Here is a 16001-nt window from a genome sequence, read left to right on the forward strand (position 1 = left end):
TAGGAGTATTAAGAAAATCAGTTATGGCTCAGTCATACAAAATGCATAAAAAGGTGTCAGACAGAAGTACAGTCACAAGAAACTTGTTACTATTTTCATAAATTCAACAAAACAAAGGAAAATAAAACCCAAAACCAATTTATTAGTTATTTTCTGTAAATAAAATACAAAGGCCTTACAGTTTCTTCAATCCTTCCAGCTTCTTCCCTGGGCATGCGATCTAGAAAGTCTTCATAATGTTTCAAGCCAATGGCCTGCTGGGTGGTTAGGTTGGCCTTGGAACGGATGTCATCCAGACTTCGAAATCCCTGAAAAAGCATATTAAAATTAACTAATGCACATGTATATAGTCATATTATACAAAATATGTTAAAACAAAAATGTTTATACCTCTCCTTTTCCAATTTGCACTAAAAAAAGGGAGGTGAAGTCTGACCTGCTAACAATAAAAGAAGTATGGCCAAAGCTTTCTTGGCCATACTTTTCCTATGGATCACAGGAGTGCAATCTGATCTGCACTTCTGTGATCCATTTTCAGCTGACTGTGATCCACTGACAGGGAGACCCCCCTGCCCCTTCCACAGCCCAGCACTCCGGTGAGCGCTGGAGTGGAGAGAGGAGACTGACAGTCATGGCTCTCAGCTCATAGCGGAGGGGGAGAACCGAGTGATCTGCTGCATTTGATCGCTCAGTTCTCACTGCAGAGCTGCCGGGGGACAGATGCCGCATCCTATTGATGCTGCATCCACCTAGGCGAGTATACAGTAAATGTTTTTTTTTTTTTATTAAATCCTGATCTTCTCTTAACAGATACACTTTGTAAACACTAGGCAAATCAGACATTTTTACCTTAAAAACATATGACAGTAATGTTGCAACAAAATAAGAAAAACACTTTTCCTGGATCCCATAAGCCATAAGTTGCAACTATGACTGTACTTCTTGGCAGGCACCAGCACAGGTCTAACGTGGAAACCCAGTACCCAGCCTTAAACCTCACACAACCTGTAAATTAAGATTTGCGATCTGAACAAAAAACACTAGGAAAACTAGGCGGACACAAATCTTAACCCCTTTCGCTTATATTTTACTCTCACTAACTCTTAACCCACAGTTTGGGTATTTTGTGGATACAAAACACTAAGCATCCTTTATTAGATAAGGCAAAAGGTGAAAAAACAGCAGCCTGTAAAGAAATAAGAAGTCGCTTTTTTAAAGAACGTGCTTTATCTGTCATTACATACCTGTTGGTACCAGCTCTGGGCTGTCTTCACACCTGCCCCCCAGATGTTAGAGAAGACCTCTAGGACAGCAACACTGTCACTGATGTGATCAAGTTTGCGCAGATGCCCACTGTCCAGTAATTCATCAATTTTCTCAGCCATTTTCTTACCAATACCAGGAATTTTGGCAGCTTCCTAAAAGTAACACAAGCATGAACAAACTTAGCACTGCACTTCAAAGAACATCATTGATGCATTTCCTTTAGCCCAAGTTCACACTGACAGAGGCATTGAAATTGTGCGAGTTCAGCTGAACTCGTACGATTTAATTCCCGTATTTCAGTCTGACTTCGGGGGCATCTGTGGGGGTTCCTACACAGATGTCTATACAAATCGCAGCCGAAAGTCACCAAAAGTAGTACAGAAACTACTTTTGGGAATCGGTGCGAAGCTGCATTCTGGCGGCGGCACTGCCAGCAATAGCCACCGATTTGGCGTGCGATTTGACATGTCAAATCGCATCAATGTGAACCTAGGCACAAAAGTTTACAGCTTGTTAAAGAACAATTTAAAAAAAATAGACAATTTCTAAAAACAAGTAATGCTATCTAGTAACACAGCAGTCACGTTTAAATTACCAAGACATGTTTAAAAGGATTCAGATTAAAAATTTTGAGCGAATGTTCAAATATTAACATTTTTTGATCTTATTACATTATACCTACACAAGGTCTCTTTTTCTAACCACAGCAATGCTCTGTAAATGACTGCAGAATATAAACTATTATAAGTACCGGTATATACCTTCCATCAAGCATTTTGCTCCCAAATCATAGACCTAGTCTAATCAAAAGGAACAACCAGCACAGTTCACACAGATAAGTGAAGACTTTTCAATGATTACATTTTTTAGAACACATATAGTTGTGAAATGTATAACATAAGCCAACAATACCCATTTTAACCTCTTCATGCCAGCACCTCCAGCACTACCTTAAGATCACCTGACCGCTGTGATTGCCTGTCATGGCGGTCACGTGATCCGAAAACTCCTGATCAAAAAGCAGCGATCGGGAGCTTTCGGTTAGGCACTGGCAACTGTGCAATGGAGCGCATTCTCGGCACAGCTGTATTGAACACAATTCATGGCCGCATACCTGAGTGCAGCCAGCACCAAAGGGTTAACATTTGTGAATTTGATGGCAGCAGTATGTAAAAAAGGGATCCAACCAATCACGTTTGATTTTGCTTGTAATCTGCATTGTAATCTTTTAGGGTGTACTAAGAAACACCTTCATATTTAAAAACAATTAAGGAGCCCCACCCAAAAGAGGAAGCTACAATTTTTCTCACCACCCCCCCCCCCCAACATTTTGCACTTTTGTGGGAGGGGAGTGGCATGGGTACTTGGTTTTGACCGTACCCATGCCAATCATGCCACTCTTGGCGGTACCCACACTCACCATGGTGATCTTTGAGTAAGTCTGGTCCTTCCTCCATCCCCCTGCTGCCTTCTGGGACACTCATGGGTCCCAGAAGACGGTGCAACGATTCAGAAAGCACAGCACGACTCACACATGATTAGTGATCCAGCTGTGAAGCCTGAAGGCTTCATTGGCAGTTTCCCTTACTGAAGAAGTCAGCGCCTGCAACTGAAGCCGACTGAAGAATCAGCTCAGGTGCCAACGTTGCTGGATCCATGGACAGGTAAGTGTCCTTATATTAAAAGTCAGCAGGTACAGTATTTGTACTGAGGTCACACCTCTGCAGCTGCATTCTGCACGTAGGGCAGCACATTCGTTTCTCCCCCTAAAATAGATTTTTATTGAAAAATGTTAAAGTACAAAACATGGTATATGAGAACTTTTTGAAATTGCCAAGAACATGTTAGACAGCTGAAACGTAGCTGCCAAGAATGTAAAAACATCAAACAGTATAAATAGAATATTAATAAACAAAACTTGTAGAGAAAGAAAGAAAAGAAAAGGAAAGGAAAGAAAGAAAGAAAAGGAAAGAAAAAGAAAAGAAAAAGTCCACAGTAGGAAGGTGAGAAAGAGATGGGGTAAGGGAGAGGGGGAGTGAGCGGTGGGAATGGCCAAAACCAGCATCCCAATTCTGGACAACTATAATGAGTTATAGCTTTCCATGGACAGTGACAGATGGGTATATTGTATCCACAGGGTCAGCCCATTAATTTCAATGGGCTGACAAACCTTCAGAAATGCTGGGAAAGCAGTCCCCGGTCCTTTTTTTTTTTAAATTTGCGCAAAAAATGTGCCAGGGTTGCCAATACCTGCGAGTGGTATTAGGAATTATTGGCGCAACTGCACATTTACTAAAGTACAACACGTTTACTCTCAGGTTTGGAATGCGCGCAATTTTGTACAAATTCCCCAGCCACAGAGATGTGAACCTAGGCTTATTCTTAAAATTACAGTATTGTTAATCAGGTTATGATAAGAACGCCAAATAGAACCAAAACATTTAAAATTTTTCTAAAAACAAAGTGGTTTTGAATGATAAATTTTCCACAAGGGTTTAAAGCAGGGTTTCTCAACCAGGGTTCCTCCAGAGGTTGCTAGGGGGTTTCTTGAGCAATGAGCAATTTCTGCTTCTCAGACAAGTTTCCACTGACACCTTTGTTCTTTTTAGCTATCTGTAAGCCCTTGTACACACGGTCGGAGATTCCATCGGAATGTTTCCTATCGGACCGTTTTGTCGGATATTCCGACTGTGTGTGGTCTCCATCGGACTGTTTCCGTCGGAATATCCGACGGACCAATTTTTCCAACTTGCCGGTAAAATTTTCCGACAAAATGCTCCGATCGGACATACTCTGATCATGTGTAGCCTACTCCGACTGACAAAGTGGCACGCATGCTCAGATCAAATTCCTCGACCAAAGCTATTGGCTACTAGCCTGAACGTAGTCCCGTCATAACGAAATAACGTCATCACGTTATGTACAATCGGATTTTCCGACAACTTAGTCCGACCGTGTGTATGCAACATCACTTCCGGACCTCTTCCGGAATCAATCCGTCGGAATGACTCAGACGGATTTGGTTGTCGGAATCTCCGACCGTGTGTACAAGGGCTAAGGGGCGTAATTCTTCCCAATGATCACAAGTGTGAGGAGCATTCTTCCCACTGACCATCACACTAATGTATCATGAGTTTCAGATATAGTTATTTTTAGCAGGGGTTCACTAAAACTGGAAAGTTATTTCAAGGGTTCCTCTGTATTAAAAAGGTTGAGTAAGGCTGTTTTAAAGGAATGATCTGCATTGCTGTGGATTGATATTTCACATCTCCTTAAAATAAATATACAACAATGGTTACATTGATAAATATTTTTTTTCACCTGAGAAGATGTAACTTGCTTATGGTAACTTTTTAAAGCATTTATAGCCTTTGAATATCCCAGAGATCTCCAGCGGTCTCCTTGAACAGAGTAGGCCTTTGCAAGAACCTCCAGCTTTTCAGTGATAAACTGATTGTGATTTTTTTTCTTGGTCTCGGATGATTGGGCACACACCCACTTTTCAGACACCATTGGCACTTCTTTACCAGTCTTCTCACCCTCTGTGTTTTTTGTAACTTGCTGGCCAAACATCAATGCATCCAGGTCACCTTGATTAACACCACAATCCTCTCCATCGCTGCCCTCATCAGATTCCTTCACAGAGAGAAAAGGAGATCAATGTTCATTAAACACATTTATTATATTCTTTATAAAGTGTTGAACAACAACACTGAAGCGTACATTTCTTAACAAAAGATATATGCAAGTGTGTGTGTGTGTATATATATATATATATTATACATATATACATACACACACCGATCAGCCATAACCACTAACAGGTAAAGTAAACATTGATTATCTCGTTATAATGGCACCTGAAAGCAGGAGGCATATATTAGGCAGCAAGTGAACATGTTGTACCTAAAGTCGACATGTTGAAATTTGAGCGACTTTCACAAGGACCAAAATGTAGTGTCTCGATGACTGGGTTAAAGCATCCCCAAAACTGCAACTCTTGTGGGATGTTCTCAGTCTGCAGTGGTCAGGACTGACCAAAAATGGTCCAAGGAATAATAAAAAATAAAAAAACAGCGAACCAGCCACAGGGTCATGGGGGGCCAAGGCATCACTGATGCATATGGGGAGTGAAGGCTGGCCTTGTAGTCTGATTCAATACAAGAGCTTCTATAGCGCAAATTGCTGAAAAAGTTAATGCTGGTTCTGATAGAAAGGTGTCACAATGCAGGTTGGGGTGTATGACACTGTGTAGCAGCAGAGCGGTCATGCTGACCCGTGCCCACAGCCAAAAATGCCTACAATGGGAATGTAAGCATCAGAACTGGACCATAGAGCAATGGAAGAAGGTGCAGAACTCAAAAATTCCACTCACCAGTTTGCATATTGTGAGTGGAACAGGGACAGACAAGGCTGACAGTCTACTGCCTGATTGCTTCTGGCAAAAGCAGTGCAGGCTTTTTTACAGGACATCAGAGCGGCTGGAGGGGGGGGGGTCGCTGTAACAAGGTCCTACCCCCCATAGACGGGCCTGTGTGATAGTAGATGGAAAACTAGGCTACAATCATGGACACAGGGAGGTTACATTTATGGGCACAGTAAGCTGCATTCACAGGCAGTGAGGCTGCATTCACGGGCGCAGTGAGGCTGCATTCACGGGCACAGTGAGGCTGCATTCACGGGCACAGTGAGGCTGCATTCACGGGCACAGTGAGGCAGCATTCATGGGCACATTGTGGCTACAATTGTGAGCATAGTGAAGCTACAATCATGGGCATCGTGAGCTGCATTCATGGGCACAGTAAGCTGCATTCAGGGGCATTGAGGCTGCATTCACGGAGGCAGTGAGGCTACAATCATGGGCTCAGTGAGCTGCAACTACAGTGAGGCTAAAATCATGGGCACGGTGAGCTGCATTCATAGGCAAAGTGTGGCTACAATCATAGGCAGTGAGGCTACAATCATACGGGCTGTGAGGCTGCATTCATGGGCACAGGGAGGCTGCATTTACGGGCAGTGAGGCTGCATTTTATGGGTACAGTGAGGCTGCAATAATGGGGCAATTGGTGGCGAGTAACTCTTAAGGCCTGGCTAGAGGCTCAGGACTTTAAACTTTGAGCCCTGAGAAGGTGTATATAGTGTACATAGGGTAATGCACTGTAATTTTTTTTTAATGAGTGTAAAGAAGAAGGTTTGGTCCAAAAAAATAAAAAACACCTTTGATATCAGTTCGGATGTTAACACTACAACGTTTTTCATGAGAGCTACAAAAACCTTTCTACTGCAACCAAAATTCTAAAGCAGATATCACAAAGATAACCTTAAGAGAATGGTTTATCAGTAAAGGCTTACTGCACTCAGTCTTTCCAGGATGAGAGCAGTAAGCCAACCCACATGCCAACCTGCTGTAGATCAATTAGGATCTTCAGCCAATCCGCTGTTTTAACAAAGCCTCCAAAAACGGGCTGAGGTTACCATTGAGGGTCCTATTATGGAGAGCTCCTATTTTTTTTTTACCAAGTACCAGTCTTGAAAAGCCATTGAAAACAATAGATTTCTGAAGCTGCATTAGTGAAAGCCAATCACTCTTTAAACACATATTTACTCCTAACAGAACTTTCTACACTAAAATAATCTGCATGTAATTTTACATCCGTTTATAGGTCTGAATGAGGAGAACTGAGATGTCATAGATGCACAAGAATTCTAGGAATGTATGGCTAAACTCAACATCTATAAAGGAAGGGAGTACAGCCAGACATTAAATTTGGCAGTCACAAAAATATGGATAGCCAGAAAAACAGAAAGGTCCATTTATTAACAACAATCATATATATTACATTGGCTACAACAGTACCAGATAGGAAAGTACAGTTTTGTCATGCTCCACACATTGAGTACTCCATTACACTTCGAATTAGGTTTCTTCTGGTAGTTGTACGGCATAGGGATGGAACTGCCATTACTCAGGTTTCTACAGAGTGCAGTCACTGCAGGAGGCATGACGGGAACTGAATGATGACACAGGGCAGAAAAAGCTGACCCATAGGCACAGCTTGAACTACAAAACTGCCAAGTCTCATTATTACGCATGTGGGAAGAATTAACCTCGCTTGTGTGGTCTTCTTAAATATTTGAATGTTCAGCCATGCCAGTTTGCAAACAGGATCTAATGTATAACCTACTTCTAATTCATAAAAAACATGGGTCTCAGTGGCAAACATCTGCAAATATTTGTGGAAACCACACTCGACTATGAAAGTGCCCTTGCAAATCTGATTACTGATTGGTTGGGCAGCCAACACAGGTATACATACTGAAACCAGAAAATAGATACCAGATTTCAACATGAGTTTATCCCAGCCTGCAATGCCCAATAAGAGGTCCAGCTTTTCATTTGAAGGACCAGACACACTGGGTTTGACTTACTAAAACTGGTTTCTATGCAGAACTCCACCCGATTTTGCACTCTCCAGTTTTTCTAAATCAATCCCATAATCATTCCTTAACCAATAGACATGTGCAATTTTTTTTGTTTCAAATTCGTTTAACGAATTTAGACAAATTCGCTAATTCGGAAGTATCCAAATTTACGAATTCTTGAATTTCGGAAATTCATAAACTCGGAAATCAGAAATTCGAAAATCAGGAAATTCGGAAATCCAAAAATAAGAATGAAAATCTGAAGAATCAAAATAACAAAAATCCAAAAATTCGAACATCTGAAATAATAACTAACAAATTAACTATTATATTATAGGTATTGGAATTTCCTTTCAAATTTGGCTGTTAGTGAACATAAGGAATACGAATTTATCTTAAGTTACGAATTATCCATAACAATAAAAGCCGCATCTAATCGAATGGAACGTAACAAATTAATAATAATAAATAACAATAATAATAACATATTATTATTTAGTTCCATTCCATTGGTTTGGATGCGGCATTCGTTATTTCGGATAATTCGTAACTTCAGATAAATTTGTATTCGTTACGCTCACTAACAGCTGAGTTTGAAAGGAAATTCCAATACCTATAAGTTAATAATTTTTATTTAGAATTTTCATTCTTTCGAATTTTCGTTCTTTAGAATTTTCAAATTTCCGAAACCCCCCCCCCCCCCCCCAAAAAATAAATGAAACGAAAACTAACAAATTTTTCAGCAGTGCACGTCTAGTAAACAATAAATAGTGCAAAGGGGGTGGTGTTAAATGTTTTGCTGCAGAAACTTATAGTATGGTAGTTTTGAATTTAATCACTTGGTGAGAATTTTGAGTGTCCGAAAAGTTAGTTTTTTTTTAAGCTTTTAACAACTAAACAATAACCCTTACCCTAAAGCACAAGCTGCAAAACAAAAAACAAGAGGGCCTAACCTGGCATTGTCATATGGCCCTCCCAGCGGCCGCTACCTCCACCTCTAACTCTGCTTCCTGCTGTCACTTGTAAACACAGAAGCCTTTTGTGTTTAGAGTGACAGCTATGCTCTCAGCGGCTCCTGATCCCTGCAGGCACTCATGGCAGGGACAGATCTGACAGAAGGGTCTCCCTCAGGGCAGCAAAACTGAATTCACTGATACTGGAGTAGAATATGAAGATCCACTTAAACAAGTACTAGAGCCCAATACACAGGGAGGGAGCTTTGGGACTTTTTCTCTGCTAAAGGTAGAGGCCGACAATTGCTGCATTGAGGGGCCAGTGGACATGACCATGTATTGTAAAATCTTGGATGTCAACCTTCTTCCCTTAGCCAGAACACAGAAGATGGGTGGTGGATGGGTCTTCCAGCATGACAATGACCCAAAACATACCATCAAGGCAATAAAGGAGTAGCTCAAGAAGAAGCGCATTATGGTCACGGAGTGGCCCAGCCAGTCTCCAGACCTTAATCCTATAGAAAATGTATGGAGGGAGTTGAAACTTTGAGTTGCCAACCAACAGCCAGGAAACCTTAAGGATGTAGAGAAGATCTGTAAAGAAGAGTGGACAAAAATCCCTCCTGAAATGTGTGCAAACCTGGTCACCAACTACAAGAAACATCTTAACTCTGTGCTTGCCAACAAGGGTTTCTTCACCAAGTACTAAATCATGTTTTGCTTGTGGATCAAATATTTATTTTACTCACTGAACTGCAACTTAATTTATAGCAATTGATTTATGTGTTTTTTTCTGGATTTTTGGTTGATGGTTAAAATCCACCTATGATAATTATAAACACGTAATTTGTTTGTAAGTGGGCAAATGTACAAAATCTGCAAGGATCTAATAATTATTTTCCCCACTGTATGTAGCATAATCCTGAACTCTGTAGGTAAAGCACCCCACATACAATCAGACCTTTGAGGGCAACCATACAGCTGAAGCAGTCTGCGATGAAATTGAGTTTTGACCCCTTTGCCCTAAAAGGTATTCCTGAACTTGAATAATCCCCTCAAAGCAAATCATCCATTTACTAAAGTTTACAGAAACTGCTGCTAAATAAAAATCCTGCTTGTAAACCACTTAGCAGCGCATAAACAAAAGCTTTGTCAAGTTTGTCATTTGAGACCCAGTTATGCTCCCACTGGGCGTTACCATGTTGCCTCATCCACAGGTAACTACAACAGCCAACATGTAAGTGGCCATTGCCTTTCTGTGTTGCAACTCACTACATACACGAGCAAGAAGGAAAAGTTGTTATGATTGAAAGCTGATGACTTTGGACAGAAAATTTAAATCTGGATTGTTTAGCACATTTTGCAAAGCAATCCTCTAACAGAGTAGATTATAAGGATGCCATAATGTTTATATTATTGGTGAATGAAAAGGTTCTCTTTAACTCATTCCATAAGAAAAAAAAAACATTCAACAAACATCATTAACAAAGTTATAATCTGCATATTAGAGATTGCTTTAAAGGGCATTTATAAAATTAAGGACCAAATTGGGTGGGACTGGAACATGTGGGACTGAGCCCCCAAGTTGGGCTTCAGCTGAAAATTTCAAACCTGCATTTCAGTGCGAGTTTGGGGGCGATTTGAAAGACGTGTGCCGTTTCATGCACAGATATCTATTAAAAACGCCCCCGAACTCGACCAAAAGTAGTGCAGGAACTACTTTTGGAAATCAGTGTGGCGTTGCACCGATTGGGACAGTGTGTTGCCAGCAATATGTCAAATCGCATGTCCAATTTCTCCAATGTGAATGGAGGCTTAAAGTGATAGTAAAGCCTTGTTTTTTTTTTTTTTTTAATAACAAACATGTTGTACGTACCTGCTCTGTGCAGCGGTTTTGCACAGAGCAGCCGGAACCTCCTCTTCTCAGGTCCCTCCCTCCTGCCGGGTACCCACACAGCAAGCAGCTTGCTCTGCATAGAATGCATGAAGGTAAAAAACCTTGTACCTTTACAACCACTTAAAGAACAAGAACAAAATAATTTAGAGCAACAATCTCAGCCAGTTTACAAAAGGAATTATGATTTACTAAACTCCTAAAGTCCTAATAAAATACTCACATTTGGATATGTATGAGGAAACCACACTCTACTATAAAGAAAATGCCTCTGAAAACATGGGGTTGAATTACAAAGGCCACAGAAGCTAGCTGTATAAATTATGCTAATGAACGGAACAATTCAGCGTGACTACCAAGTCAACTGGCCCCTTAAAGCGGGAGTCCGCCGGGACTCCGCGTTTTTTTTTTTTTTTTTAAAGTCAGCAGCTACAAATACTGCAGCTGCTGACTTTTAAAATAGTGACACTTACCTGTCCAGCGCGCCCACGATGTCGGCACCCGAAGCCGATCTCTAGATCGACACTCGAGTGCTGTCGCCGCCATCTTGGGTATGGGAATCAGGAAATGGAGCCTTTCGGCTTCATTTCCGGTTCCCTACTGCGCATGCGCGAGCCGCGCTGCGCAATGAGGACGGTCCCCGCTGCCTCTGGGATCTGTGTGTTTCCCAGCAGGCAGCGGGGCACTTGCGGAAGGGGGCGGGCACTTGCGGAAAGGGGCGTAATGTACGCCCCTTTCCGCAGAGAGCTAGCCCAGAAGTGGGTGCAGTTACCTGGATTATCCAGGTAACTGCACCCCCCTCCCCCCTGAAAGGTGCCAATTGTGGTGCCGGAGGGGGGGAGGAATCCGATGAGCGGAAGGTCCATTTTAGGGTGGACCTCCGCTTTAAAAGCAAGCACAAAAGAGAAAATAGATCAAAAGCTAATTTTTCAAATACAAATGATATGTATATGAAAATATGGCTGGTAAGGTATAGGATACTGCAGTCCCTTCTGTTAACCCTGGAATCAAAACGATTTCAGGTACAACAGTAATGCCTGTACACACAGTCGGATTTTCCGACGGAAAATGTTCGATGGGAGCGATTTGTCAGAAATTCCGACTGTGTGTACGCTCCATCGGACATTTTCCATCAGAATTTCCGTGGCAAAAAATGCTGAGACCTGGTTCTCAAATTTTCTGACAACAAAATACATTGTCGGAAATTCCGATCGTGTGGACACAATTCCGATGCACAAAGTTCCACGCATGCTCAGAATCAAGCAGAAGAGCCGCACTGGCAACTGAACTTCAGTTTTCTCAGGTCGTCGTATGGCACCACGTTCTTGACGTTCGCAATTTCTGGCCAACTTTGTGTGATTGTGTCTATGCAAGACAAGTTTGAGCAAAAATCCGTCTAAAAAATCCATGGATTTTGTTGTCGGAATGTCCGATCAATGTCTGATCGTGTGTACGGGGCATGACAGCACATAGGGTGTAGAAACTAGCTTCAAGCTGAAATTTTCTCTTCTAAAACCACATAATAGAGAAACAGGCTAGAGAGCCTGCCAACAGTGCTACACAAAAATAAAGTGCCTTTTCAAAATATCTCTTCAAGCTATAGGAAATAATCAAACAGTGCCACATCCTTCCTCCTTCAGGAAGAGAAGCCTTGATCATGGTTCTAGCCAAGTAAGGAATGGCCGGGTCTGACAGTCTATCATTTGTCCAAATGGAATCATAAGGAGAAGAGAGTCACTGATAATGTCCTGCAGGACCTGGGAGTATCCACTTCAAACCCTACATAGCTTTTATTTGTAGACAGAAGGGATGAGAAAAAAATGGCAGGTTTCACTTCATTAAAGTCCCATCATTAGATAAGAACATGATGTTTAGATATGGAGGAACAGAGAAACCTAGCACCAACTTTAACCCTTTGTTTATCAACAGTCAAATGATCTCTATGTCAGCGGTGACGTCATCACATGACTTTGTCAATCGTCAAAACACCTTTTTGGCATCAAATGACAAGACTCTTAAATTAGGATATGCAAAGTATGGTCACAAAAAAATTGAGATTGTGCTCGCTGGCAACATTGGCAATATTTTCTCTAGTAATATATACACATAACATTTTTCAGTAAAGGAAGTTTGTTGCAAACCGTTGGATGTTCTTAAAGCCCCAACTATACATGGATTATTAAACATGTATTTACTAAACCAAAGTATAATTAGGAAAACACCTTTATCTATGGCTGAACTAGATGAATTTCAGTGATTCCTCACCAAAAACGTGGTTCAATAAAACACCTATATGGCATGCAAGTTTGAGTAATATCCAAATTCTACATCCCTTATATTTTACTAAAGAAAAAGTGTGCGCAAGCCTCTAACCAGAACTCACCATGAAATCAAACAATAAAATTATATAAATAATATTTTCACACAAGATTTTATATTGGAGTGGAGTGAAATGGCATTTATAGTGGAGCCCTGACCATTCCTTCGGGAGTGGACTTTCATTTCTATTACAGTATTGTTTGAGTCTACAGTGCATCCAGAAATTATTCACGTGCTTCACTTTATCCACATTTTGTTATGTTACAGCCTTATTCCAAAATGGATTAAATGCATAATTTTCCTCAAAATTCTGCAAACAATACCCTATAATGACAACGTGAAAGAAGTTTGTTTGAAATCTTTGCAAACTTATATAAAAAAATTTTTAAAAAAAAATCACACGTACATAAGTATTCACAGCCTTTGCCATGACACTCATTGAGCTTACGTGCATCCTGTTTCCACTGATCATCCTTAAGATGTTTCTGTTGACTGAAGTCCACCTGTGGTAAATTCAGTTGATTGGACACGATTTGGAAAGGCCCACCCCTGTCTATGCAAGGTCCCACTTTTAACGGTGCATGATAGAGCAAAAAACAAAGCAATGAAGTTCATGGAATTGTCTGTAGACGAGACAGGATTGTATCGAGGCACAGATCTGGGGGAAGGGTACAGAAATATTTTGGCAGCAATGAAGGTCTAAATAACACAGTGGCCTCCATCATTCGTAAATGGAAGAAGTTTGGAAACACCAGGACACTTCCCAGAGAGGGCTGTCCGGCCAAACTGAGCGATCGGGGGAGAAGGGCCTTTGTCGGGGGGGGGGGGGGGGTGAACAAGAACCCATAGGTCACGCTGACAGAGCTCCAGCATTTCTCTTTGGAGAGAGGAGAACCTTCCAGATGAACAACCATCTCTACAGTACTCCACCAATAAGGCTTGTATGGTAGAGTTGCCAGACAGAAGCCACACCTCAGTAAAAAGCACGACAGCCCGTCCGTCATTCCCTACAAATGATTCCATGCAAGCACTAGTTTTGTAATGATCAATTGTGTTTCCAAATTGTACTCTTGGTGATTTGTTAATTAGTAAAAAAGTATCAAATAATGCATAGTTATGATAATACTACACGTATTATATTTTTTAAAAACCGAGCCTTATCTGAACACTATCGTTGGTACAGAAATAACTAAAGTGATATTAGGATAGCGATAGGATAGTGATAGGATCAGCAGTTGCAGAAGTAAATGCAATTTATATGGATTGCATTATTATTATTATTATTAAAAGCTTAAATTGTTTACTAATCATGTATTTTTTTGTAAGTTAGGGCTAAGCAGCTGATTTTCCACCTATAGAGAAAATCGTCCACCTCACCTGTACTTTAAGCAGTTTGCCATCACTCAGCTTAGAGAGATCACAAGCTTCCTCCGTGTGGGTGCAGCTGGCTGTAGCTTGTGGCAGTTCATCATGCTCTTTCTTGTCATCCACAATGCCCGCGTCCCTTTGTTCAGGCTCTGCTTGGTCTTTCACATCCAGGTACCTGCCATACGATTATAGTTATTTTAAGATTCACCTTTACATGTGGTTTTATTGAAGTTTGCAGACATACAGTACTTGTATGCCCATGGGGCAAATACTTGAAAGTAAGGGGAGGCAGGAACATAGCTATTAAGTGATAACAGGAGATTTCAGGAACAAATTCTAGGAAACAGGTAAGCAGAAGAAAGACGCTTTCAGGAAATAATTTATAAACAGTTACAGCTGTCAGTATAAAGGCAATAAGTGACAATATAACTGCATTATTTACTATGCAGAACTATTAACCTGCTCCTATCTTATTCCTTGTTAAATGCCACCTTAATCCCAAATTATACACTGAGCTAATAAACTGGGCCTATACTCAAACATTAACAGTTTTGTTTGGGGGGGATAAACAAATGGTAAAAGGAGGCCTAAAAAAAAAAAAAAAAAAAAAAAAAAACCTTTCCTTAGGAAAATGTTACTACAAGTTCCAATCAATTCTGACCACATGCATGAAAGCCTAGGATACTAATTTCATTATAACTAGCTGACGTGCTAACCAAGGTCCCATTCACAGATGTGTAGTAAAACAAATAGATTATAACTTATAACAGTTTAGTTCAGATGAACATCCATAGGTTTTGTGAAGCACAAATCTTACCATGCATTTTACAGGGCTAACATGGTGGAAAACATGTACATACAACATGGTGGAGAAAGCTCTCATTAGAAATCTGCTCATCTTTTAAACAACACATACCAACATGTTTTTGTGAAAGTGCACATAAACACAGTTATTTAAAGCAAACAAGCACTGGTGAAGTGAAACTCTTGTATTTTATAGATTGGGCCCCATTCATACATGTGCATATCTGTGCACTGGGGCACATAAAAGTAAACCTGAGCTTTGCCTATGCCCTCCTAAGAAATATCATATCTTACACCCAGTATTTATGGTCATTCCTCCTCTTCCTACCATGAGTCAGCACTGGCTTCTTGGGCTGTCACATTCTGGGGAGTCTTTATCCCCGTGTGCTCCAACCAAACCAACTTGCACCAGGATTTTTTCACTTTGCACCAGTGGGCAAACAGGAAGTCAAATAAACAGTGATGAGGATAATCCAGGTACAGTGTATAAGGGCGCTCTGAGCATGAAGACCAAGCAGACAGTATCTCTAGAGAGACAAGGGTCCAATGATATATATCCAACACTGAGGGCTGCACTCAGAAAAGAGGAGCAAACTCTGAAACAAAACAAGACAGAAGAGAGAGGCGCCTCTAAGTGCAGAATTAGCAGCTGTTTATTTCCCCAAACAAGATTAAAAACACTTACAGAATTTGGTGAATTAAAAAGCGTGTAGTCATTGATAATGCAAATGGTCCGGCAGGCGGATGTGTCCCTGACATGTAAAGACTCTCACAATTGTGTCCTGTGCTGTACCAAAAACATAGAGCTACCAACCTAATCTAAGGTTGAAAAAGGAACTTGCTAATGTTCCAAAACGCGTCCCTAACTGACTACATCCAGTTCATGCTGGCTGCCGTCTCTCTCTGCTGACATCACTTCCGAGATCTCCGTCCATCATGAACTCGGTGTATGTACTCATTCATCAGATTACCGG

General features: G+C 41.0%; 1 protein-coding gene across 1 annotated transcript in view; it reads right to left on the reverse strand.

The window, feature by feature from the left end:
- POLL (DNA polymerase lambda) overlaps positions 1-16001 on the reverse strand; it is a 49412-nt gene that overhangs the window by 20671 nt on the left and 12740 nt on the right. The window contains exons 4-7 of the mRNA XM_077455340.1: positions 14233-14398; positions 4588-4902; positions 1245-1418; positions 180-308 (exon numbers count right to left, since the gene is read on the reverse strand). Coding sequence (XP_077311466.1) covers positions 180-308; positions 1245-1418; positions 4588-4902; positions 14233-14398 — 784 coding nt within the window. The remainder of the gene's footprint in view (positions 1-179; positions 309-1244; positions 1419-4587; positions 4903-14232; positions 14399-16001) is intronic.

Source organism: Lithobates pipiens, unplaced genomic scaffold (assembly GCF_037356315.1).
Source record: "Lithobates pipiens isolate NorthernLeopardFrog02 unplaced genomic scaffold, aLitPip1_a1.2 Scaffold_25, whole genome shotgun sequence".
Lineage (NCBI taxonomy): Eukaryota > Metazoa > Chordata > Amphibia > Anura > Ranidae > Lithobates > Lithobates pipiens.